At 48.3% G+C, this 27,214-nt stretch overlaps 1 protein-coding gene across 6 annotated transcripts in view; it reads left to right on the top strand.

The window, feature by feature from the left end:
• Positions 1–27,214, top strand: part of RGS3 (regulator of G protein signaling 3) — a 130,803-nt gene that overhangs the window by 61,661 nt on the left and 41,928 nt on the right. For 4 of the 6 annotated variants that reach the window (XM_065879217.1, XM_065879215.1, XM_065879216.1 and 1 more), the window contains one exon: positions 5,653–5,775. In XM_065879217.1, the coding sequence (XP_065735289.1) occupies positions 5,653–5,775 (123 nt within the window). Of the gene's footprint in view, positions 1–5,652; positions 5,776–10,053; positions 10,162–27,214 lie in introns of those variants that run through there. The other 2 variants (XM_065879218.1, XM_065879221.1) reach the window with 1 other exon arrangement.

Raw genomic sequence — 27,214 nt, forward strand, 5'->3', positions numbered from 1 at the left:
CAGAGTGGCAGTGTCCTGCTCTGTGGAATGGGAACAGCAACCCCTGCCCCTGTGTCTCTTACCTCTGTGTAGAAGAGCAGTGGACATGAAGGCGCTTAGAGGGGACAGAAGGACACTGTGGTCTCCTGCTTAGGACTTCCTGGTCTCCAGCCCCTGCAGGGGGTCACAGTGAGGGTGTGGCCTGAGAGCCAGGCATCACCCTATTCACTTGGTAGTCCTTCCTCTATAGAGCGCCCTGATTCTTGTGCCCACCTCTTTCCTCCTCTCTTTCTAGAAGGTACCACCTATGTCCCCTCCTGCAGGGTCTTGTCAATGTTTCAAAAGGCCTGAAGGTAACTGTACCTTTACCTGGGCCAGATAATACAGGTGGAAGAAACCACCTAGCGTCTGTGTTTTGGGCTGGAGTGACGCCCACTCCGTGTGATTGATGTTCCTTAATTCCTTAAGACTGGTTACCTCAGTCTGATGAGAAGCCCAGCTAGACAGTGTGCCTTTGCGGAACAAAATGGGGGCACATAGCTTATTGCTTGATATGGTTCGGGAGATAAAATATCATTACCAGGGGTTTAATCAAAGAGGGCCTTGGTGATGAAAAAGTTGAGAGCCAGTGAGCCATACAAATTTTTTCAATTTTCAGCAAATTTTCTAATCCCAGCCTTGTACCTCTGCTCATATGAGTCTGCTACCAGTTCCAAGCAGGGATTTATTAGACCCATTCCTTCCCTCTGCTTCTGCTCGTCTGTCTTACTCAGTAACAGTCCTGGGAAACTGCCTATTCTGTGGGAGAATCTACACTGGCCACACGTTATGGGTGAGGCCTGGTCTACACTGGCTGGCCAAGAGGAGTACACCATTTTGGGAAGGAATTTGCATGTTGTTTGTGATTGGAAAATCATTCCTTCAGTTCCTGGCTAAGATAGGAGGTGCAGGGCTTCAGGTGAGTCCCTTGGGTGAACACAGACCCCTGAGGACAAGACAGTTGATGAGAAGTTAGCTTCAGGGGACAGCAGGGAATCCAAAGGACAGTGGACCTTGTCGGAGCTGAGCTGGGGACCCTGGCAGCCTAGAATGGCCACTCGAGGTCCAAGAAGGCATTGATGTCCTCCCCTGTGTCAGCATATCCCCACCGGGCACAGGAAGTAGCTGGTGGAGACCCTTCAGGTCCGGCATGAGTTCATTTCCCTGGAGCCGAGCGGGCAGCTTAGGAGAAGCTGTGAGGCAGGCTGGGAAGAGTCAGAGCATTTACCTCCCCAGCCTCACCCATCTGGATTCCAGTTCTCTGCAGCGGGGCCTGAAATGAGGCTCCAGGTTCTTTAATGCCAAGACAGCTTCCTGCCAGGCTGGGGTTATTTTTCCCAGAGAAAAGCACTTCTGCTCCTTGGTTTCCAGGGAGCTGTGACCTCCTACCCCTCCAAAGATTGATGAAGGGATATTGATCTGGGACCTTTTATTTCAGTAAAGTGTCAGGTGATCTGACCCCAAGGGGCTGGGTGTTTGAAGATCACAGGCAGCTAGAAGCCTCTCTGTTCTCTTAATGGGCTGCTCTTTACGAGAGGCATGTCTGTATCACAGGGAAGACAAGATCCCTGCTTGCCCTGTGGCCTGGAATAGGCTTGACAACAGTGGGTTTGGAACTCATGGGGAACCCCAGACTCACGTCTTAGTTGGAACTCCCAGCAAGTGGTTTCTCTTCATTGCCTAACATGCAGGTAGTGTCCAGAGAAGAACCAGGGCAGGAGAGTCAGGATTTGGGGACAGTTTTCCACTCTGCATTGAGAAAGCCCCAACTGCCTGGGGCGGGCAGCAGCTCTGATTGTTCCCCAGCAGTAGGTCCTGGTTAGTTATCAAGTGGGTGGGATTGTTCTGAGCAGTCCTTGGCCCTGGGGCCTCTATTTCCCTGGACAGGTGTCCCTCAGCCCCTACAAATCCATGGGAGAGATGCAGCCCACGACTGGCTGTACCAGGGGCGTCGAGTCAAAGGCCACACAGGTCAGGGACCATCCGCTAACTTGGAATTTGATCCTGGCTCCATTAATTTAAGAGTTTGCTCTTTGGGGTTAGATTGCAATCTTGGCCCTGCCAAGATTGAGCAAGTCACATACTCATCTCTGAACCAAGGCTGAGGAGTCCTACCTTGTAAGGTTGTTGTAATGATTAAATGAGATCCAGTAAGATACTGTGTCCAAGGCACTTAGCACAGAACCTGCCACACGGTTAGTGCTTGATAAATGGTAGCTATTATTTCTGTCAGCTTCCTAACAGGCGGAGAGCTTTTCATATTCAGTTACTCTCCATTAGAGACATCACCAATGATTTATTGATCCTTTAAAATAAAAGCTAAGAGGAAGATCTCACATTTTTTGTAATGTACATAGACTGTTAAACAAATGAGGCAAGATCGAAGGCTCTGGAGGAGGCGGAAGACAGACTTTGAATCCCTCCTCTCCTGAGACCTCCTGGGGCTGCTGACTTCACCTCTCTGAGCCTTAGTTTTCTCATCTGAAAAACGGTAACAGCTGTGTTTTTCCTTCCTCCCTATGTCATTGGGTCACTGAGAGAATTGAATAAAATGAGAGAACATCTGTCACAGCAAGTGAGCAAATGTAAATTGTAGTAGAAGAGGTTTTAGGGGTTTTGTTTGTTTGTTTTTTCATTACGCAGGCCTCTCACTGTTGTGGCCTCTCCCGTTGCGGAGCACAGGCTCCGGATGCGCAGGCTCAGCGGCCATGGCTCATGGGCCCAGCCGCTCCGCGGTATGTGGGATCCTCCCGGACCGGGGCACAAACCCGCGTCCCCTGCATCGGCAGGCGGACTCTCAACCACTGCGCCACCAGGGAAGCCCCGAGGTTTTAGTTTTTACAAGGATAATATTAATTCAGGAACAAGGAGGTTGAGGCAAGATGGGGGTTTTAAAGAAGGCAAGGGGAGCCATGTTTCTAGTTGGATTTGGGGATGCTCATATTTGAATGCAGAGGTCTGGGCCCAGTGCTGTCACGTCTGGCAGGCTCTGTGCTTAGCTAACCACGCTGCAATCAAGGAAGCCCTGCCTCTGAGTGAGTTTCGTGAGGATGCTTTCAGGGCAGCTGACAACCTTGGCCTTGGAGCCTGATATTTGAGGGCAGAGTGTCTGTCGGTGTTGAAACTGATCAGTCGGATCGCAGAGTGGACCAAGAGAGACGGTTCACGTGCAGGGGCAGCCAGGCAGGCAGTGGGGGCCCCTGATTCAGACAGACTTAGGCAGATGGGAATTCAGCCTCCCTGGAGGGAGCTGTCTCCATGCTCCCTCTCTTGGCCAGGCCAGCCTCCAAAACTTCAGGCAACACTTAGAGAGGAGCCTTGGGAGCAAGGCCCTCCCCAAAATGTGTGCCCATCTAAAACAGCCAGCCCTACCCCCCAGCCAGGCCTAGGGTTAGGTCCTTGGTGCCTCAGATGCCTTCTTGAGATCATGGATGGGAAGGTGCTTTTTTAAAATTGATACTTAGATCAAGGGAATTATTATTAAGGCAGAATCCTGCTTCAGAACAGAAAGAGAGGAGGAAGTTGGGGCTCAGGGAGATAAAGGTAGAGGCAGGCCTGGGAGGCTTGGACCAGGACCAGATTTGTGGAGTGATGGCCTTTCCAAGCAGGAAGGGACCATAGTCCCTGCCCCAACTCTCCCCTCGCAGGGGCAACACAATGAGACGGGGAGCAGAGGGCCCTCTAGTCAGCTCCTGCCCCACCTGGTTTCTTCCTGGAGCATCTTGGGGTCTTTGCTGGGTGTGTCCTTCCCCTGCAGTGGGCTGGGGGTTCTGGGAAGTGGAGGGAATCGGTTATTAAGTGGGAGGATTGCCTCACCACATTCACTCAGTTCCCTGAAACCAAGAGGTGGGGCTTTCTTCCCTCTCTCCTCTGATGCTTTTAGGAAGAACAGCTTCTGAGCACTTTGGAGCTGGAGAGGAATGGCTGGCACCCTGGGAACACTTAGCATGGGGGGTGGCCCTTCCCTGAAGGGGAGCATCCCTGAGGGTTGGGTTTGATGGCAGGTAGACTATGTCCCCAAATGCTGTTAGATGATGCTGATAACCACCCCAGCTCAGAGCCTTTACATTTGCTGTTCCTTCTGCCTGGAACAGTTTCTCCCTAGCACTTTCCTGGCTGGCTCTTTCTCTTCAGCCTTTGCTGGAGTGCTGCCCCTTCAGAAAGGCCTTCTCTGTCTGTCAGGCTCAGATAGGACCTCTCCCTTTTGGCCTTTCCACAATTTGTAATTACATTGTTTAATTGTTTATTGTTTTATTGTCTCTGCCCCCATCCTGAGGGCAAGAACTCAGTCTCTCTTATCTCCCTCTTCACCCCCAGGGCCTACTACAGTCCCTGACACAAAATAGGTGCTCAATAAATATTTCTTAAACAAATGAAGTACTAATAACAACAATAGCTGCTGTTTATTGAGGCCTGGGTTATTGCTTGCCCTCCCAATAGTTCCAGGAGGTAGGTGATATCACTGTCATTCCCATTTTACAGGCTTTCCTGAGGTGACAGCTAGGAAGTGGCAAAGCTGGGATTCAAACCAGGCCTGTCCAACTGCAAAACAAGGAAGGACTGCGTAGAAACACTGTCTTTTTCTCTGTTCCAATCCATCCGGCTCACGCTCTTAGCTCCTTGGATGAGTTAATCTAATCTCAGTCCTGTGGGGTTATAATCAGATTCCAGCGGAGACAGAAAGAGCTAGCCATCCCCTCCTCAGAGCGTCCTGGAGAGGATAACACTGGGCATGCTGTCCCGCCCCTCCCCGCCCCCAGCACATTCTGACTCCTTCGGGGCGGGGCCGACTCCCTGGGTCCCAGCCGCTCCCTGGTGCCTGTAAGCTGGCCTGGATTTGACCTCATCCCGGAAGTCCCTCCAGGGAGCCAGAGCTTACTGAGGCCTTCACTTGCCAAGCACTGCACTAGGCCCGGCTGAAAAAGGCCTTCCTAGAGGGAGTTTCTAGTCTAGTTGGGGAGACAAGACTGCAGCATTTAACAAGGTTAAATAGCAAAGTGAGATTTAAATGACAGCAGTGGTAGAGACTTGCACTCAGTTGAGCCGCACAGCCATTGATCAGACCCAGCTCACGTGTCAGGCAGTCGTGGGGCTGTACAAGGCCACACAATTACTCCCCAAGGACTTTCCAAAGGGACCGGGTCGCTGTCTGGGCGCCCGTCTGACCTTGGCCTTTTGATCCCATGAGTGTGCTGAGGTGGGGCAGAGGGGTTCTGTGAGCCCGGGGAGGGGTCCTGGCTCCATAGAGCATCAGAGGGGCGGAGACCTTGGCCCTCTGGGTTCCCCACGTGCTCCCCCAGCTGCTGCCTTGTGCTGCCTGTCCCCGGGGGTGACGTCACCATCGCAGTCGGTGGCTCTCCACAGAACTCCACTGTGTTGGGAACCACTGCCTCCCTCCTTTCCCCCAACCCGTGGGCACACGGCTGGCCAGCTGGCCCCTGAGCCAGCTTCCCTGCTCGTCTGGCTGCCTCGATGTCACCGGGGATTAGTGTGCATTTGTGGCTTTTAGCGGTCACTCCCCTCCCTGCTGCAGCCTCACCCTCTGGAGCCCAGGGTTGGGCTTGGGCTTGGTCCTGGGAGCCCCTGAAGCAGGGAGCAGCGCTGATTGCCCCTCTCTGTCTCCCCTGACACCAGAAGGCAGAGCGCTTGTTCACCTTGGAAGCTCACTCGCACGAGCAGAAGAAGAGAGTGTGCTGGTGCCTGTCGGAGAACATTGCGAAGCAGCAACAGCTGGCGGCCCCGTCCCCTGAGAGCAAGGTAAGGGCCTCGCTGGTGGCCACAGCCCTGGCTGCCTGGCTCCCCCTCGGCCCGCCTGCACCCTTGAGCCTCCGAATTGAGCTTGGGACCAGCCCTGGCCTAGGCCTTGGATCTGGGCAGCAAGCTCTTGGCAAGGAGGCCTGTGCTCGAACGACTCTCCCCCTTGGCGTGTCACTGGATCTACTGAGCGAGTTTGACGGTGCTCAGGGACAGCGACAGAGCCAAACGGAGCACGACCCATCAATTCTCGGTTCTGTTCTCTAGTTGGCCGACGGCAAGGTCTAGTTCGGGCCGGCCTCCCGGCTGCTGCCTGGCATGCCGCCCCCCTCTGCTATTGGGTGTAGGTCATGCCCAGGGACGGTGAGCTCACTGGTGTTTAACACTGGCCCGAAGCAGACATAGTTGGGAGGAGACGTTTGCGGCAGAAGCCGTGCTGGTTCGATGCAGGCCACGGCCGGGTGGAGCCAAGTGGAGTTTTCTGGGGACTGGGAGCCGGCCGGCTGGAGCATCAGGGAAGATTAGAGACTCCCAGCTGAAGCTGATCTGGGGCAGGCACCCCCTCGGCTGGTCCCATGCCTGTGGAGGGCGTTGGGATCGGAGCTGGACTACAGCCTTCCCCTTGGTCCCCCGGATGCCAGGCCGAGGCACAGTTGTATTCCCCCATTTGTGAGCCACTCAGGTCCCTTCTCTTGCTGAACGTGTTGGCCGTGTTGGGATTTGGTCTGATTTGCTGCAGAGGGAGCCATGGTTGTTGGTTGGCCGGAACCAGGGAGAAGAGGGTAAAGGAAAGTGAGCACCAGCTGGTCAACTCGCAGGCCTTGTGCTTCTTCCTGCTGCGTTGAGGGCCGCCCTGCGTGCCATGCATACGTAGCCCAATGGGGCGGTGGGGCAGGCGGCTGAGGACGGGAGGTGGGGAAGAGGCTGCTGCACAGCCCCTGCTGGTGGGGTGGTGGCGGACGGCAGCTCCTCAAGTAGCGCCTGTCTGAGAATTATGTGATCTCAGACTCGACAGTTATCTTGTTTTACACTTGCCAGGGGCAAGAATAACTGTGATGAGGGAGGACAGCGGGCACAGCGTGGACTTCCGAGTCACATTCTGCTGCTGGCTGGCGGGTGACCTTGGGCAAGTCACTGTACTGCTCTGTGCCTCGGTGCCCCCAGCTGGGGCCAGTAGCTTCTCCCCCAAAGGGTCGCTGTGCAAATTAAATGAGACACTGCATACACAGTTCACAGCTCAGTGCCCGGGACTCAGTAGGTGCTCTTGCTGTGCTGGCTGGTTCCCAGTCTCAGCTTCTACTCCTCAACAGAGACTTGCCAAGGCTGTAGGCTGCCTGGCCCCCTTGATCCTGGGTCGGTCACAATCAGAGACCAGGCCACTTCCTCCTCACTGGGGTGGCCGCTGGGACGTGGCACGCTTGCACTTGTGTTCCTCAGTTTTCTTGTGTTTTAGGCTTAGCTCCTCCTGATCTGAGGAAGAAGTTCTTTCTGCCTCAGCTTCAGAGTTTGCCGGCTCTGGAGAGTGTCGGCAACAGCCTTCTCAACGCCCTGGGGAGTCTCTCCACCTTCAGTTGGGGGGTGAGGGGGACAGTTTGAGTGACTGAAGGTAGGCTGGGTTTCTGGCGCTGGTCGCCGCAGGGCTGCGGGCTTCGCTGACTGACCCTTGAAGGGCCCGAGGGTTTGGGGCCTGGCTTCCGGGCCATGCCAAGATATGTGGGCAGCCTGGGCAGGCAACAGCTGGACGTGTCTTCAAATCAAAACTCTTTAAACGTGTGCTTAATGGAGAAGCTCTGTGTTGGGCGTGAGGAGGGAAAAGACGGAGGGCCCAACCGCTGGGACGGCCTCAGGATTGCCCCCTCACCTGGGAGCGGGCCCTGCCCAGCTGGCACACCCCACTTGGCCCACGCTCCTTGAAAGGCACTTAGTAACCACTTTTTGTTAGGCAGGCCCCTTGGGGAGGATGCCCAACCTTCCCTACCCCCTTCACACCCACTGGAAGAGTCATAGCAGCTCATTCCTTCTAGCCGCTTACAGCATGCTTCCTGAGAGAAGTTCCCGTAAATAGGATTTTCTCCAGCCCCATATGGTTCCAGGAGTGCTTCAGCAAAAAAAAACACCTTAACCACCGGGCCCAGGTGGCTGTCCAACCGGCACAGGCCATCCACCTGCACTCAGCTCCGTCAGGTCCTGGCTGCCTCCGAGGTGACCGTGAACCTCCTTGCTAAGGGCTGGGCCACAGCCCTTTTCCTAGGCTTGCTGTCCTGCAGGGGAGAGAGAAGAGGGAAGGCCAAGCAGACCTTGGACACTGGCTTCTTGCTTTGGTCAAGCAGAACACTTCTTCCTGAAATCTGTTTTGAGCCCTCACTGAGGAGCGTGCCTTTTTTTTTTTTTCTTAATGCCTTTTCTTTGTTCTGAGACTGTTCCGCCTTCTGCTGCAGAATGGAAACCGATGCCTAAGCCACTCCTTGTCTGCCCAACTCCAGTGCCTCTCTGGGGAAAGAGGGCTTTGCAAGGCAGCTCCCCAAACTCCCGTGCTGCCGCTTCTCAACCCTGTTCCTTTCAGCGGTGTTTGCTGACACTTGGAATGTGGGATTCTTCAAACATCTCAAAAAATGCAAAAGTTCTTCCCCAGTTTGCAAAACATGATAAATGTGATATGCCCTGAACATGAAATGCTTCTGGGGAAAGACAGAGGGAATTGGAGGAAGGTGGATTCAAAGGACAGTAGAGAGGCAGGTGTGCCACCCCCTGCTGTGTGACCTTTGGCAACCGCTTCCCGCCATGGCGGTCCCTGGCGGTCCCATCTATGCATTGGTCAGGTGGCTCTTCGCAGCTCTTCAAGCTTTGTGATTCTCATGAAAGTTGAGGACCTAGAGTCATCCAGTTATCCAAGATTTCTGTATAACTTGATTGCCTGTGAAGTGCGCTGCCCTTAGGGGCCAGGTCTACTCCCCTCCTGTCGGGGGAGAGGGGCAGACATAGGCTTTCTGTGCTGTGTCTGAGGTGCCTGTGACCTTGGGTTGCAGTGTTGGGGTCCCGGCTGGGGCAAGGACACGGCGAGGCGGGCAGCAGCCGACTGCATCCCGTCTCTGGGGCTCCACTGCCTTTCTCCGGCTCACTCCTGGCTGACCGCGGCAGGTGGAAGGCTGCTCCAGGTGGGCCTGCGTGCGCCCTCTTTCTGTAGAAATAAGTGGCCGGCTTCCTCTCCTCTCCCAGCTTCCTTTTTCTCACCAGCCCGTTCTTCCTCATCAGCATTCTGCCCCGTTTCTTGCTTCATCGTCTGTCCCTGGAGGGAAACTACCTGTCTTCTTTCACCTGGGACAACTTCTACTAAACTCCCTGCCATGGGGAACGCTGCCATGCTGCTAATCTAGAATAACTCACAGGTGGTCCTACCTGTGGCTGTTAAGGCTAAGCTAATAGGGAGAGACAAATGCATATTGTGTTGGTTATTCAATCAAATATAGAAATAAATGCCTGCTCTGGGCCAGACACTAGTTTAGGTCCTTTATGGGGGCGGGCGGAGGGCTCTTGGCTGTACATTCATTGTCAGTGAACCTCCACGAGCTCCCACCACATGCACAGCGCTGGCCTGGGCAATGGACCTTTCTCGGGGTGCACCCTGAGCTCAGTGCTGGGAATGCACGGGTGAATCTGTCATATTCTTTCCTTGGGAAATTGCGGTCCAGCGGTGGAGACCGATATGCCAACAGACGGTTCAAAAATAGACATAGTGAGTGATATGGGAGGCGTGAGCTCTTGCCGCTCTGTGACCTCAGGTGAGGCACCGAGGCTGTCTGAGACTCATGGTTTTCATTAGTAAAGTAGATGGATGAACAGGGTTCTCGTGAGGATTAAACTCATGGAATGCGCTTAGCAAAGTGGCACACAAGAAGAACTCTGTGAATTATTATTATTATTAAAGTTATGTCTATATAGGAAGATTCATCTAGTGACCTTGTTTATTGAAGCTGAATGCTGCCGCTTTGAGCACATGTAACGACTGCTCCATGTCACTTCCTGGTAGCCACCTGCTGTATTCCTGGGACCAGGCAGGGAAACTGAGGCGTCCTGGGTGTGCTCTGGCTGTAAGACTTCTCCCAGGTGTGACACCACGGTGCGTGCCACCTCGTCATCTCCACTAGGGCGGCTAGAGATGGGGCCCTGGAGATGCCAGGGTCTATCTGAGCACCGTAGAAAGCAGCAGGGGCAGGTCCTGGAGTCAGGCAGCCCTGGCCCGAGTCGACAGTGAGCTAATTCCAGTTCTGTCTGGTTCCACAGAAACTGCACCCTTATGGCTCTCTCCAGCAGGAGATGGGGCCGGCCAACTCAACCAATGCTACCCAGGATAGAAGCTTTACCTCATCAGGACAGACTCTGATTGGCTGAGCAAACCCAAGGGCAGGACTCTGCTTCTGGCAACTTAACTCTTTCTTGGGCATCCCTTACCACACAGTAACCTCACCTCAACTGGACCCAAAACGGAGGACCAAGATGGTGGGCCTAGGGTCATCTGAAGGGAGTGGCCCCACGGGTGTGTGGACTGGCGTCAGAAGGACCACAGTGGTGTGAGAGGCCCTGTGGGCAGATGCAGACTGGCTCAGAAAGTCCCAACTGGAGACGACCCAGAAGCTTATTCCCTACAAGGAAGAAGGAGGTGAAATAGCATCTGGGCTACCGGTGGTTCCAGCGCCTGCCTCAGGGGCAGCAGGAGAAATTGGGAGAGGTCAGCCCTGATGGAGAACAATGCCGGGATCAGCTGCTGCCAGAAGACATCTCCACCCATTCACTCATTTTTCATCTGGACTCATGCGTTCATTCCTTCATTCATCAGATATTTTTAGGGCGTCTACTTTATGCCAGGTTCTGGGCTAGGAGCTGGAGATACTATGGAGAATGAGAGGGACATGGTCTCTGCTCTTATCAAGGTTTCAGTCTTAGTAGGGGAGAGAGCATTACATAAACACCAACACACACACACACACACACACACACACACACACACGGGATTACACACTGTGATCATCTATGAAGGAAAAGAAAGGATTCCTTTAAGAGAGAATATTATTAGAGATTGCTGTGTGTGGGTGTGGGGTGGGAGAGGGGAAGAGCATAACCTTTAAGCCAAGAAAGGAGTTAGCCAGTCAAGGACTTTGGAAAGGATTTTCCAGACAGATGGAGCAGCCTGCGAAGAGTACCCGAGATAGCAAGGAGCAGGACGTGCTGGAGGAACGGAGCCCGGGCCGCTGGAGCTGGAGCTTAGTGAGGGGGAAGACCGAGTAGGTGGGGGCCAGATCGTACAGGGCTTTGGTGGTTCATGTATTGATTGCATTTGAGACACAGTGGGAAGCCATTGAAGGCTTTTGAGAAAGGGAGTCACAGAATCTCAGGGACATTTCTAGATGATGAGAGAACCCAAGGAGGGGCCCAAGTGGGTGTGAGGAGATCAGTTTTTTTTTTGGGGGGGGGTCCCTTCAGTCTTCCAGGTGATGGGTGATGGTGGCCCATCCTGGATGATGTCTGGGGAGGCGGGTATGTGAATGCCCAGACCCTCAGGTAGGGGAGGCTCTGCGATGAGAAGAGAGAGTTTCCTGTTCCTCCACCACTCTCACCCTCATCCTCCACTGTGTCTCACTCTTTCAGTGGATGCACGTAAGGATGGGGCCTTCCTCACAGAGCCCCCTCCTGGTGAGGCCTGGGTAGGGACCAGTGCTGAGTTCTGAGAATGTCCCTGGGAGTTGGGAGTTATGGGTGCTTCAGCTGGCCAAGGTGGTCAAGTTCACAACCCCCCAGCCTCAGCAGGGGTGGCCTATGCTGTCCCTCCATCCTGTGAACACAGCCCTCTGGAAACTGACTGGGTTTGCTTTCTGCAGAGCTCCTGAGGGTCAGGGACTGGGGCTAAGTGAGGCTGAGCACACTTAGAGGGGGCCGTCCTGCCATGAGGCTGACAGAAGGCCTACATGGGGGCAGCGACTGGAGCGCAGCCTGCTCACTGCCTGCTGTATCTTCCGGTGCGGCCCGGCGCTGGGCAGCTTTCTCACCCTCTCTAACTGCGCAGACATGGCTCACACACAAAGGGCATGTGTAGGATCAGGGTCATTTGCATAGAAAGGGGGTCAGAGAGGCTGGACTTCAGTTTAGAGAAGTCCCCTTGGAGCTTGGACACTCCGTGTTGTGTCTTTTAAGAGCTTCTCCGTGTCTCTAGAGAGGGGTCTTGTGCCCTGGTGAGTTTGCTCAGCTGCTTTGGCTACTTGACCCCTAAGAAGGGTGGCCCAGAAGAGAATTTGCCCCTTACCTCCCACGGCTCACCCCTCCTCCCAGCCTAGGAAAGATCAGACACGTCGCATTCGTAATCTAACAGGGGATCAGCCCAGTGCCCTGCCCAGCAGGGGAGTAGCCTGGGCGTGAAGTGGGACAGGTGATCCGCAGTGTCTATCAGCCGAGACTCCGCCTGCAGGGTTAGTTCTGAGCGGCTGAGCAGCTGAGTCTGCACAGACAGCAAGCCGCACCATGGCTTCATTTGATTCCCTTACGGAATGACATTGAGGGGAGTGTGAGGCGCAGGAGAATTGCCCGTCTGGGAAGACAGCGAGCTTTTCTCTCCCGGACCTGGGGACCTACCTCTGTCCACCAGACAGGTGCAGAGGACGGGGGAGCTCTGGCAGCAGGGAAACGGAGACTCGGAGCGTGGCACTTAGCCCTGGGGACAGCACTTTCCTCTGGCTTGTCCCAACAAGCTGCTGAGTGGAGCGGAAGCTCCCGTCAGGGTCCTAGACCTGGCTGGCTGCTGGGAAAGCAGACATCAGCTCCTGGAGGGCCCTGGACCCATCTTCCCAGTGGCTGTCGTGAGCCACAGCGCCATTGCTGCTCTGCCTCTCAGATCGATGAGACAATTAATTTGGCTCCACGGGCTCGAGAAGATGAAATGTGACCGGGTGGCCACTGCTCCTCAGAGGCCCAGTCCATCCCAGACGTCCAGGATGATGAACGCATCGAAATCGCATTTGAGAGTCATAATCACGGGAAACGTGGCCGAGCCCCTCCCTCCACATAAATCACGCTAAGAAGCTCACACAATGGTCTCTTTCCTGATGGGCCAATTGTCTTGGTGTGTGTCTCGGGGCGAGCTGGGAGCATGGGAGCACAACCATTTATTGTTGAAAAGGCCATCTGTGCGATTTGAGTACAAAGTGGTTCTTTAAGTTCCCCACACATCCTTTGATCCCATTTTTTTGTTTTCTTATTGTCTCAGGCTCTGGGTCTGTTGAAACTCCCAGTCTCTCCTGGAAGCAGTCATGCTCTGGTCTCTGCCGCCTGGGTCCTTTGGCCCTTTGGGAGTTGGAACCTGTCGGAAATAATGATGACATTTATTTATGTATGCCTTTTTTTTTTTTATTCTTTAGTTTAAATTCTTTTTTCATAAATTCTGCCACCAAAGCCTGAATTTCTTATACACGGCACCAAGAGCGTTCTGCAGATTGAAGGTGTGGGCAATTTCACAATGTGGGAGGGCTGCCCACAGCGAGAGCATGGGCTTCAGAAGTGGCAACTGGGATCCCCAGGCATTATCTCCCTTAGACCTCCCAGCAGCCTTGTTCTACGGATGGAAGGAACTAAGACTCAGAGAAGTTAAGTGATTTATCCAAGGTCACATAACTGGTAAGAGACCGAGCTAGTCCTCAAGCCAAGGCCTTGCAACCTAATCCATTGCTCTTTCCAAATGAAAGGTTTGCCTCTTAGGAGTGGAAGTAAGAGAAATCAATCATCTCCTCCAGGAAGAGCCAGGAGGAAGATATCCTGCATGCAGAAATCGTGGCCCTTTAAGCTCTAGAGGGGATGCTTTAGGACTAATAAAAATGAGATGCCTTATTCTCTACACAGTGGAGAATAAACTTCGAGTTCATATGGCCCAGGGGTGGCCCAGGCTGACAAGATGAATAGCTTCACGCAAGATTTAAGAGGTCTGATGTGAAAGACAAGGTGGAAGTCCTGAAGACAGGCTCTCAGCAGCACTGGGATGGTGGGGTTACCCCATCCCCCTTTTGAGTCTGGCATTCATGAGGACCAGCAGCACAGTCTTGGGGTACCTGGCCGCAATGAACAGCGGCCGAAGGCAGAAAGGGATGGCTCAGGTTCAGGCCCAGATGCACTGAGCATGAGTACAGGAAGGAGGCCTTTGACCTCTGCCCTGTTGAGGGTGAGGAGAGAGCCTACTCCAGGTTTTGGGCCCAGATTTTGCCAGTTGACTGACTTGGAATCTCAACCCTAAGTAACTGGGTGTCAAATGGACTAGATTTCAGATATTCTCCACCCGCCGCCACCGCCCCCCAACCCCCCCCCCCCCCCCCCCCCGCCAAAAACCTGTTTTCCAGTCTCTACAGCTCTCCACCCTCCCCTCCTCGCTGCCCGTCTGGCTGCGGAGAGACTGCCTTCTTCCCACCTTGCTCTTGGCCTCAGTCATCTTGCTATCTTTTTTTGTTCTTAAGGAAGATAGCACAACCTTACCCTCTATCTTGTCTTGACCTCATCTTTCTTCAAGCCTTTCTCTGTATAGGGCCACTGTCCTCCAAACTGTTCCCAGATCCTTGGTTTAAGAGTAGAATAATAACAGTAGATAATTTATAAGTGAGCGCTTAGGCCATGAACCTGGAGCAATGCCAGGCTCTTCACCTACATTGTCTCTTTAATCCTCACTACAGCTTCGTGAGGTTCTTTGTGGTCCTTACACATTTACTCTCATTATACCCAATTGATATAGGTAAGGACGCTGAGTCTTTGAGAAGAAACTTGCCCAAGGTCACACAGCCAGTGGGTGGCTTGGATTGGAACCTGGGTGCCCAGCTCCAGAGCACTGGCTTTGGATTGCTCTGCTCTCCTACTTTTCAGCAGTCACGGACCATCCAAGCTGGGAGGGTTCGGGAAGCTGAGCAGTCACACTTCCCGCTCCAAGACCATCGTGGGAGGCCATGGTCCCAGCCTGCTTCTTAAGGCTCGCCCTCTGCCCTCCTGCTTTGTGCCCACAGCTCGGCCGTATTGGATTATTTTCCTTCTCTGAATTCCCCACGCATGTTCGTGTTTAGGCTGTTTCTTCTGCCTGATGTCGCCTGCCCTCCTCTGCTGTTCCTGACACATACAGTCCTCAGCCTTCAAGCCTCCCCTGAGACACCTTTCTCAGACGTGCGTCAGAAGCCGCTGCTTCCCCCTCTGTATTCCACAGTGTTTTGTTCATCTTTAGCACAGTGAGTTAGGCAGATATGTCTCACCTGCAAGACCGTGAGCTCCTTGGGAGCCAGTGGAGGTCAAAGTTTATTTATTTCTGATTCTGTTACTGCCTGGTCCTTGGTAGGTGCTCAGTAGATGTTGTAGAATTGGATTGGGCCGTGCAGTTCAAGCCTCTCACGTTCTGGAATCTAGACGAGGAAACTGAGGCTCAAAAAGGGGAAGTGACCTGGCCAGGTTCATGGGACAAGGTAGTGGCAGAGCCAGGACTAGAACGCAGGTCTCCTGCCTTGCTTGGCTCAGAGCTTTTTCCATTGCACCTCGGCTTTGTAAGACCAGAGCCTGGATCCCCACTTGGTCTTAAGCAATCCAATCTGGCCAGACTCACTTCAGGGTTATAGATGCCACCATATCCACACTGACTTCTGGGCATCCTCAGAGGGAAGGAGACCCTTCTGAGACCCAGAACTGCTCCTATGGTTCTCTTCCCTGGGTTTGTGGAGCTCCCTTCTCACTGAGCTCCTTGCCTTCAGAGAAAACCAGAGTAGTATTCTGAAGATCTTGGTTCACATACTGATTTTGCTTGGAATTCACTGAGGGACTTTGGGCAAATTACTTGACTTCTCTGATCATTTGTTTCTTTACCAAGAAAAATGAGGGAGTTGAATTTAGGTGATCTCCAGGAGTCATCTTCAAAGCCTCAGGACTCTAATAACAGGTTAAAAGAAAAAAGAAATCAGACATTTTGGTCTTCACATTGAAACAAGAGTGTATGTGTGTGAATATATGCAAGTGTTGTACGTGGTTAATATTCATCATGTACTTGAGACAAATAAGTATACGTATGAACCTTATACAGGAAGGGGTCCTCCTCACAGGCACTCAGATTGTAAGCACAGCCCTGCTTCCTCCCAGCCAAATGTGCCTCCTTCAGGCTCCCCCGCCAGGGAAAGTGGCAAGGAGCTTTCAAACCTAGAATCTTCCCCTGGCCCTTCTTTTTTCCTGCTCACTGGACTCTTGTTTTAACTTCACATATACAGGTATACACATAGGTTCTTTAATCGGACTCCTGGTCTATGGCATAAAGCTAACTTTCAATGGAAGTAGTGAGAATCTGTGTGCAGTGCCTTTAGTTTCCAGTGTGGTCAGAAGTCTCCTTCAGACTCTTCCCCAGCAGTTGCCACAGACTTTTTCATTGCCTTTAATGTATATCTTCTTTTGCTCAAACACTACTCAGGGTAAATTTTCTAAAACAGTGTCTTTTAAACGTTAGTCGTTTTCCATTTTGGTTAAATTCTATCACAATATAGGTTTCTGCTGTTTCTCCTCGTGGGAGAAAATTAAGTGTTCAGTAGGCTAGCCTAGGAAGCTGACCACCATTTATAACACAATTTTCAATGGGAAAATGCATTCTGAGACCCATCATCAACTCTCAGATGATTTGGGAATACAGCTCAACACACACCACAAAGCAGAGAATATAATATTTGTTTCACGAGTGACTAGAATTTTGATAGAACCACAGAATCTTTGAGTGTGGAACTGAAAAGCCTCCTCCCTCCCTCACCAGGATCAATCGATTAACAAGCTGATTTGTAGAAACCAAGACCAAGAGAGGGGCAAGAACTTGGCCAGGGGCACATAGTTGGTGCTGGAGCTGGAACTAGGACCCCCCGCTCAGCGCTCCCCTTCAGCGGCCTTTGAAGAGTCTGCCAGGTTGGGGACGGGGCGGGGCACAGACTGTCCTAGAGACACTTGTCATCTCACTTGGCTGTGTTGTCATTAGGAAAAGTAAGTCATCACTTTGGGCTGTCTAATGGAAATAGTGAGAAATAGCCCTGCTAATGGTGTGGGGAGAGGTTGTCTAGTCGGCTGGCTTGTCTATAAATTCCCCACGCGTTCTTGCTGGAGCAGAATGAATGGGGCTGCTGTGTTTTACCTGGAGCTCTGAGCAGGGCAGGGCTGGTGGAGACGCTCCCAGTTCTAAAAATAGTAGTGGGATTGGAGCTGAGGGGAAGAGGAAGGGGCTCCTTCGGGAGCTGGGTGGGACGCCTCACCCCCTTCCTCTTCCTGCCGGGCCCTCTGTGAGGAAGCACCATCGATTCAGAGAATTTAGATCTGGGAGGGTCCTGGAGCCACCAGCCGTCACGGCCCCTCCTCACACAGAAGAGGAGACCCTGGAGGCCCGCAGTGGGGAAAGGACTGGCCAGCCATCCCCAGCCCAGGGCGAAGGTCCCAGATGGCAGGCTGTTTTCCTCCTGCTTTTAGTAAGGCGGCAGCAGGCCGGGCGAGGTTTTCTCTCCCTACCACTGGGAGCGCACAGGGCCTGGGAACTCCTGGGGCCGGATGTGGTTAGGCTTCCTGAATGTCGCCCAGCAGGCGAGGAGTCCCTGGCTAGTCTGCCCTGAGCCCTGACCTCAGCCAACTGGCCTGCCAGCGCCACGCCTTCCCCTTGCCGTTGTCCCCACCCTTGCTGATTTGTCTTTCTGTCGCCCCCTAGACTGTCTGCAGAGAGGGAGGACAAGGGTCCGCATAGAACCAGCCTGCAGGACAGAGGGCCTAGTGGCTTGGGACCTTTCTCTGCCCATCCCCAGGAACAAGCAGGGGCAGCTAAGGTAGAGGCAGGGGCCTGATTCAGAGGTAGGCAGGCCAGGGGCCAAATCCCAGCTCTGCTTCTCACTAGCTGTGGGATTACTGGCACGTTACCTAGCCTCTGTCAAATGAGACAAGGACATCTCTCTCACAGGGTTCTCCTCAGGAGTAAGGGGAATGGTCTGTGCAAAGTGCCTGGTATGTAGTAGGTACAGACAGCCCTCCGTATCTGCGGGTTCCGCTTCCACAGATTTAACCAACTGCAGATAGGAAAAAAAAAAAAAAAAACATTCCAGAAAGTTCCAAAAAGCAAAACTTGAATTTGCTGAGCTGGTGACTATTTACATAGTATTTCCGTCATACAACTATTTACATGGCATTTACATTGTATTAGTATTATAGGTAATCTAGAGATGATTTAAAGTATATGAGAGGGATGTGTGTAGGTTCTATGCAAATACTATGCCATTTCATATAAGTGACTTGAGCATCCCTGGATTTTGGTATCTGCCGGAGGTCCTGGAACCACCCACCTCCCAGCACACAGGATACCAAGGGACAACTGTGCTTAGTGGCAGCTGTTATTGCTAGATCAAGTGTGAACATGTGCTTGACTCTGCAGCCCCCTTCCTTGGCCCTCCACCCATGAGGGCATGGCAGGTGTGGGTTTTTTTGAATGCAGTTGACTTTTGTTGTATTGTTACAAAAGTAATTCATGTTTATTATGAAGAAAACATTTAGTACAGTTGAAACAGGAGAAGGAAATGTTCACCCTTCATCCCAACACCCAGAGATAACCACTGTTAACATTTTGGGGCGTATCCTGTCAGGTATTTGTTTATACACACATATACGTTTGTGTGTATAAACAAATTGCAAATTGGGGTTGCCCATGCACACAGTTTTCTGAGTTGCTTTTTTCCATTTAACAATGTAGTGTATCCACGTTTCCATGTCAATAAATGTGCTTCTACAACATCATTTTTAGTGCCTATAGAGTATTTCATTGTGTAGATAAAACAGGTTTTATTTTTAAAAATCTCCAGTAGGTCAACATTTAGGTTGTTGACAATATTTCATTGTTACAAAAACCTGAGATAAAAAATCTTTATAGCTATATCCCCAGCATCCAGTGTACATCTTTGACCCACCACAAATACTTGTTGATAAATGAATGTTTTGTTAGAATAAATTCCTGCTACTAGAATTTCCAGATGAAAGGGTATATATTTGTAAAAAAGGCTCTTGATACCTATTGCCAAATTACTCTCCAGAATGATTGTACCAATTTATAATCCCAGTTAAGATTGACCAATTCATCCTGCTTTGCCCCAGACTCTCCCTTTTTAACATGACAAATCTTGCTTCCTGGGAAACCCCTCAGTCCCAAGCAAATTGATACAGTCTGGGTAAGAAACCATTTCCCCACACACTCACCAACACTGTGCATTGTTACATTTTTTAGTAGGTTCATTTCTTTGAGTACTAGAGATGTTGGATGTTTACATGCCTTTCAGTTATTTACGTTACCTCTTTTGTGAGTAGCTTGTTCAGATCTTTTGCCCATTTTTCTGTTGGGCTGTTTTTAGTTTATTAATTCACAAGAGCTCTTTATAAAATAAGGATATTTGTATATTAACCTTTTATTTTTTTAAACTATAGATGTTTCTGATTTATAGGTAGTCATATCTGTAAACTGCTTTGGTGGCAGCTTTATTGAAGTATTATTCACAAATCATACAATTTATCCGTTTAAAGTGTACAACTCAATGGTCTTTTAGTATATTTACGGACTTGTGCAGCCATCACCACAGTCAATTTTAGAACATTTTCATTATTTCCAAAAGAAACCGTACCCTTTAGCTATCACCCACCCATTTCCCCATCTCCTCCAGACCTACACAACCACTAATCCACTTTCTGTCTCTATAGATTTGTTCTAGACATTTCCTATAAATGGAATCATGTAATATTAAGTCTTTTGTGACTGGCTTCCTTCACTTAGCATGAGGTTTTCAAGGTTTATCCATGTTGCAGCATGTATCAGGACCTTATTCTTCTTATGGTGGAATAATGTTCCATCGTGTGGCTCTACCACATTTTATTTATTCAGTCATCTGTTGATGAATCTTTGGGTTGTTTCCACCTTTGGACTATTATGAATAATGCTGCCATAAATGTTTGTGTACAGGTTTTTGTGTGGACGTATGTTTTCATTTCTTTTGAGTATATACATAGGAGTAGAATTCCTGGATCAAATGGTAACTCTTTTTAACTTTCTGAGGAGCTGCTAGAATCTTTTCCAAAGTAGCTTCATGATTTTACCTTCCCACCATCAGCGTACAAGTATTCCGATTTCTCCACATTCTCTCTAACACTTGTTATTTTCCTGTTTTTTTAAAATCATAGCCATCCTAGTGGTTGTGAAATAGCATCTCATGGTGGTTTTGAATTGTGTTTTTCTGATGACTAATATCATATTTATAAATTTAAAAAAATATTATTTTGCCTTTAGTGTTGTGGTATCCACCCCAGGGTTATACAATATTCACTTCCCCCCACACCTTGAACTTTATGGTTTTATTTTTCAACTTTTAACATTTAGTCTATCTGGAATTTACTTTGGTATATGGTATGAGCAAAAATGCTTTTCATTCTTTCCAAACAGTTATTTGTTCCAGTGCTTTTACATTATGTTAGGATAAGTATCCTCTCATTACTCTTTTTAAAAAAGAATCCTTTTCTCACATATTTGTTCTTTTATTTTTTTTAACATCTTTATTGGAGTATAATTGCTTTACGTTGGTGTGTTAGTTTCTGCTTTATAACAGAGTGAATCAGTTATACGTCTACGTATGTCCCCATATCTCTTCCTTCTTGTGTCTCCCACAAAGCATCGAGCTTATCTCCCTGTGCTATGCAGCTGCTTCCTACTAGCTATCTATTTTACGTTTGGTAGTGTATATATGTCCATGCCTCTCTTTCGTTTTGTCACAGCTTACCCTTCCCCCTCCCCATATTCTCAGGTCCATTCTCTAGTAGGTCTGTGTCTTTATTCCTGTCTTACCCCTAGCTTCTTCATGACATTTAAAAAAAAAAATTCCTTGTATATGTGTTAGTATACAGTATTTGTCTTTCTCTTTATGACTTACTTCACTCTGTATGACAGACTCTAGGTCCATCCACCTCATTACAAATAACTCAATTTTGTTTCCTTTTATGGCTGAGTAATATTCCATTGTATACATGTGCCACATCTTTATCCATTCATCCGATGATGGACACTTAGGTTGTTTCCATCTCCAGGCTATTGTAAATAGAGCTGCAGTGAACATTTTGGTACATGACTCTTTTTGAATTATGGTTTTCTCAGGGTACATGCCCAGTAGTGGGATTGCTGGGTCATATGGTAGTTCTATTTGTAGTTTTTTAAGGAACCTCCATACTGTTCTCCGTAGTGGCTGTATCAATTTACATTCCCACCAGCATTGCAAGAGGGTTCCCTTTTCTCCACACCCTCTCCAGCATTTATTGTTGGTAGATTTTTTGATGATGGCCATTCTGACTGGTGTGAGATGATATCTCATTGTAGTTTTGATTTGCATTTCTCTAACGATTAATGAATATTTGTTCTTTTAAATGCAATTCAATATAATTTTATTAAGTCCCCACCTCCTCCCTGCCTCTCCCCACCAAATCTCATTGAGATTTGCATTGTAATTACATTTAAAATTATACATCAAAAAGGGGAGTTTTGAAGTCTATACAACACTGTCTTCCCATCCAGCAATAGAATTATGTCTCTTCATTTATGCAAATCTTCTTTTAAGATTTCCGAAGTAAAGTTTTGAAAAAAAATTTCCATACTGGTCTTGCACATTTGTTGTTAAACTTATTTGAGGAAATTGAAAAATTTTATTTATATTACAAATGGGAATATTTATTTATTTGCATTACATATATTCCTTGATATACTTGTACAAAACTTGTACAAACATATCCTAAACATTGCTGAGCTGAATAAAATAAAGAAAATCTCCCATTCTCCAAGCCCTTTCCCCATTGATAGCCACTGCTGTAAGTTTGGTGTGTTTCTCCAAATATTTTTTCCATACACATAAACTTAGCATATCATATAAACCTTTCACATCAGTCTTAAAAGTTCTCCCTCTTTCTTTTTATTTAAAAAAAATTTTAAATTAATTTTTATTGGAGTATAGTTGATTTACAATGTTGTGTTAGTTTCTGCTGTACAGCAAAGTGAATCAGTTATACATATACACCTATCCCCTCTTTTTTAGATTTCCTTCCCATTTAGATTACCACAGAGCACTGAGTAGAGTTCCCTGAGCTATGCAGTAGGTTCTCATTAGTTATCTATTTTATACATAGTAGTGTATATATGTCAATCCCAGTCTCCCAGTTCATCCCACCCCCAACCCCCTTGGTATCCGTAAGTTCTCTACATCTGTGTCTCTATTTCTGCTTTGCAAATAAGTTCATCTGTACCATTTTTCTAGGTTCCACATATAAGCAATAGTATATATGACATTTGTCTTCCTCTTTCTGACTTACTTCACCCTGTATGACAGTCTCTAGATCTATCCATATCTCTGCAAATGGCACTATTTCGTTCCTTTTTATGGCTGAGTAATATTCTGTTGTATATATGTAGCACATCTTCTTTATCCATTCCTCTGTTGATGGACATTTAGGTTGCTTCCATGTCCTGGCTATTGTAAATAGTGCTGCAGTGAACATTGGGGTGTATGTATCTTTTTGAATTATGTTTTTCTCTGGGTATATGACCAGGAGTGGGATTGCTGGGTCATATGGTAGTTGTATTTTTAGTGTTTTGAGGAAAGTCTATACTGTTCTCCATAGTGGCTGTATATAATTATTTGATTATTAGTGAGGTTGGGCTTCTTTTTACATTTATTAGTCAGTTATATTTCTTCTTCGGCTCATCAGTTCATATCATTTGCCCAGTTTTCTACTGGGGCATTTGTTTTATTTGTAATATTAGAATATTAACCATTTGCTTATTATGTAGGTTACAAATATTTTTTCCAGTTTATCATTTATCTTTTAACGTTATTTATAGTATCTTTTATCATTCAGAAGTTAACATTTTTTAATAATCAAATATTTTTGTAGTCAAGTCTGTTTTTTGAGGGTAGGGGGCTATACTTTCTGAGACCTTTTCCTCTCCAAAATTATAACGAATATTCTTCTGTATACTTTTCCAGTACTTTTAACCTTTTATGTTTTACATTCATATTTATTTATTTATTTATTTGCGGTATGCGGGCCTCTCACTGTTGTGACCTCTCCTGTTGTGGAGCACAGGCTCCAGAAGCGCAGGCTCAGCAGCCTTGGCTCACGGGCCTAGCCGTTCCGCGGCATGTGGGATCTTCCCGGACTGGGGCACGAACCCATATCCCCTGCATCGGCAGGCGGACTCTCAACCACTGCGCCACCAGGGAAGCCCTACATTCATATTTTTAATTCATCTGCACTTAATCTAGTGCCTGGTGTCAGATGGAACTCTCACTAATTTTTTCCCCAAGTGGTTGACCAATTTTTCCAAACCTATTTTTTTTTAATGAAACCTTCTTTCTTTCTTTCTTTCTTTCTTTCTTTCTTTCTTTCTTTCTTTCTTTCTTTCTTTCTTTCTTTCTTTCTTTCTCTTTCTTTCTTTCTTCCTTCCTTCCTTCCTTTCTTTCGTTCTTTGTTGGGTCTTCGTTTCTGTGCGAGGGCTTTCTCTAGTTGCAGCGAGTGGGGGCCACTCTTCATCGCAGTGCGTGGGCCTCTCACTGTCATGGCCTCTCGTTGCGGAGCACAAGCTCCAGATGCACAGGCTCAGTAGTTGTGGCTCACGGGCCTAGTTGCTCCGCGGCATGTGAGATCTTCCCAGACCAGGGCTCGAACCTGTGTCGCCTGCATTGGCAGGCAGATTCTTAACCACTGCACCACCAGGGAAACCCCAAACCTATTTTTTTGAGTTATCCTTCCTTTACTCATTTATCATAGACCAAATTTCCACACATTGGTGGGTTGATTTTTGAATTCGCTTGTTTCCCTCATTTATTCGTCTATTTCTACATCATACTGACACTTAATCACTGTAGCTTCATAATATGTTTTAGTAGTATTAAATATCCCAAGGCTAACTTCTCATTATTCTTCTGTAAAATTTCCTCTGAAGTTACACACCCTAATTCTAGTCTGCTGGTGATTTTACCCATATCTTTTTCACCAACGTATTTCAATATCAAGAATGACACCCCCAAAATCTACAAACAATAAATGCTGGAGAGGATGTGGAGAAAAGGGAACCCTCTTGCACTGTTGGTGGGAATGTAAATTGATACAGCCACTACGGAGAATAGTATGGAGGTTCCTTAAAAAACTAAAAATAGAACTACCATATGACCCAGCAGTCCCACTACTGAGCATATACCCAGAGAAAACCATAATTCAAAAAGAGTCATGGGGCTTCCCTGGTGGTGCAGTGGTTGAGAGTCCGCCTGCCGATGTAGGGGACATGGGTTTGTGCCCTGGTCCGGGAAGATCCCACATGCCGCGGAGCGGCTGGGCCTGTGAGCCGTGGCCGCTGAGCCTGCGCGTCCAGAGCCTGTGCTCTGCCACTGGAGAGGCCACAACAGTGAGAGGCCCGCATACCGCCAAAAAAAAAAAAAAAAAAAATGTACCAAAATGGTCATTGCAGCTCTATTTACAATAGCCAGGACATGGAAGCAACCTAAGTGTCCATCGACAGATGAATGGATAAAGAAGATGTGGCACATATATACAATGGAATATTACTCAGCCATAAAAAGAAACGAAACCGAGTTATTTGTAGTGAGGTGGATGGACCTAGAGTCAGTCATACAGAGTGAAGTAAGTCAGAAAGAGAAAAACAAATACCGTATGCTAACACATATATATGGAATCTAAATAAAATAAAATAAAATAAAATGGTTCTGAAGAACCTAGGGGGCAAGACAGGAATAAAGACACAGACTTAGAGAATGGACTTGAGGACAGGGGGAGGGGGAAGGATAAGCTGGGACGAAGTGAGACAGTGGCATGGACATATATACACTACCAGATGTAAAACAGATAGCTAGTGGGAAGCAGCCGCATAGCACAGGGAGATCAGCTCGGTGCTTTGTGACCGCCTGGAGGGGTGGAATAGGGAGGGTGGGAGGGAGACGCAAGAAGGAGGAGATATGGAGATATATGTTTATGTATAGCTGATTTACTTTGTTATAAAGCAGAAATAACACACCATTGTAAAGCAATTATACTCCAATAAAGATGTTAAAAAAAAAAAAAAGAATGACACCAGATCTACAATAGCATGTCCTCATGTCCTACAACCCATAATAAGCTGGCCCATACTTCTCTTTGCTCTTCTCCATGACTCCTAGGTATTGCTGAAATCATCTGAAATTTTATTTCTGATTGTTATTATTCTTAAACATTAGTTCTATTGCATTTTGAGAATCATTTACTTAAAATTGCATTTAACTTATCAATGATGTCATCCATAGTTAAGTGTGTAAATGTTTCTGGCTTCATTGCTTGCCAGTGTCTTGTATCCCACAGCATCTTTTTCTTGACTTCTAGATTTTGATTCATTTTGGTTTGGAGAGCTTTCTTGAGTAAATTTTTCAGAAAGGATCTGTGGGTGGCATACTTTCTTAGTCTTTGTAAGTCTGAAAATATTTGCCCTCATGTTTGAGTCATCTTTTGCTTGAGTAGTGAATTCTAGGTTAATAGTCCTTCTCCCCCAGAAACCTGAGAGAAAGGCTCTATTGTCCCAGCATTTGGTGTTGTAAGAAGTGCAGTACTCACTTGATTCGCTAAAGTTTCTTTATGGAAGCAAGCAGGATTTCTTTTTCTAGTCTTTGGAATTTAGAAATTTCCCCAGATTATTTCTAGTTGTTTGCTCTCTTTTGGTAATTTTTCCTGGTACTAACTAGGTAAGCCTTTTTGGTCTGAAGATCCAAGCCTTCCCTTAGTTCAAGGAAATTTTTTACTGATTTTTGGAATAATTTATTTTCTATGTTTTAAAATTTCCTCTTTTTGGATTTCCTACTACAAATAATAATACCACCTAATATTTATCAAATGTACTCTCCTTCTGCTGTAATATGCAATCTGCTTAACACTGTTGTTATTATTCCCATTTTATAGGTGAAGAAACAAAGGAACAGAGAGGTTAAATAGACTGTACAAGGTCTCACAGCTAGGAGGTATAGTCCATGATCCAAACCCAGGCATCTGGCTTCAGAACCTGTGTTCTTAGCTACTGAGCTATACTCCCTGCCTGTCAGAACCAACCTCCAGACTTGACCCTGACCCTGACCTCAATACCCTTCAGTGCAAATTTGAGTGTTGACAGCTAGGGACTCTATAAGCAGTAGGAGAAAACATAGAGATGCTAGAATGAAGGAGCTGAAAGAGATTGAGAAACTGAGGACCAGAGAGGAGCAGAGATCATCAGAGGTTCTCCAGTGAATTCGGAATTGGGAATTTTCCCCTCCCCGCTTTTCCCTCTGTTCAGCCGTGCTCTTCAGGCCTCATCTCTGTCCCTGGTACTACTGCATGGTCTCCTGGTGGATCTCCTGGTTCCTACTCCTGTTCCGTTAGTCACCCCTCTAAACAGCAGCCAAGATGATTCTTCATATAAAGCAGACCCGGTCACCTTCTCACTGCTGAATATTTGTTGAATGACTGCATGAATGAAAAAATAATTCCAGAGTACCTACTGTGTGTCAGACACTGTGCTAAACACTGGTGATTCAGCGCACATTAGGCAAGAATCTTCCAGTTGCAAGTGACAAGAATCCAACTCAAATTAGCTTCAGCCAAGAAATGGAATTTATTGGATTTAGGAGGGTAGCCTTCAGGCATAGCTGGATTCAAGACCTTGAGCAATGTCACCAAGAACTGGCTTCACCCGCTCTATCTCTTGGCTCTACCTGCTTATGTGTTGGCTCACTCCCTTAGTGACGGAAGATAGTTGCCAGAAATACCAGGATGAAGGCCTTACAGTTTGACTCCCTCAATCATTTCAGCAGTAATCCTGGGTCTGAGTCTTATTGGTTCAAGCTGGATCATGTGCCTATCCCAGTCACTGAAGACAATAGGATGGGATAAAGTGATTGGCTGTGGCCTGGGTCACATGGCCATCCCTGGAGTGGGAGATGGGTCAGTTCCACGTGAATCACCTGGTTTGAGAGTGGGGGAAGGACGGGTGGTTCCTCAGATGGCAAAGAAGCACAGATAGAAGCTGGCCAGGCAAATGTCCTCTACTTTGTGGTTCATCAACCAACATAGTTCTCATCTCCATAGGGCTAATTAATAGTCTAGTGTGGTAGAGGACAATTGGAGGAAAGACAGACCCCAACCAAATATGAACAATATATAATGAAAAGATGACATTTGTGACAGAAGGCCCAATGAGGGCACCTACTGGGAGGATCTGGTCAGGGACGTGAGGCAAGGAGCAGGAGCTGGGATGTAGGAAGGATCACTCTAGGTGAGGACCTTAAGGTAGACCAGTGTGCGTGGGGGCATGAGGGAGGGGAAAAGGAAGCACGAGACGAGCTGGAGGAGT

This window comes from Phocoena phocoena, chromosome 6 (assembly GCF_963924675.1).
Source record: "Phocoena phocoena chromosome 6, mPhoPho1.1, whole genome shotgun sequence".
NCBI lineage: Eukaryota > Metazoa > Chordata > Mammalia > Artiodactyla > Phocoenidae > Phocoena > Phocoena phocoena.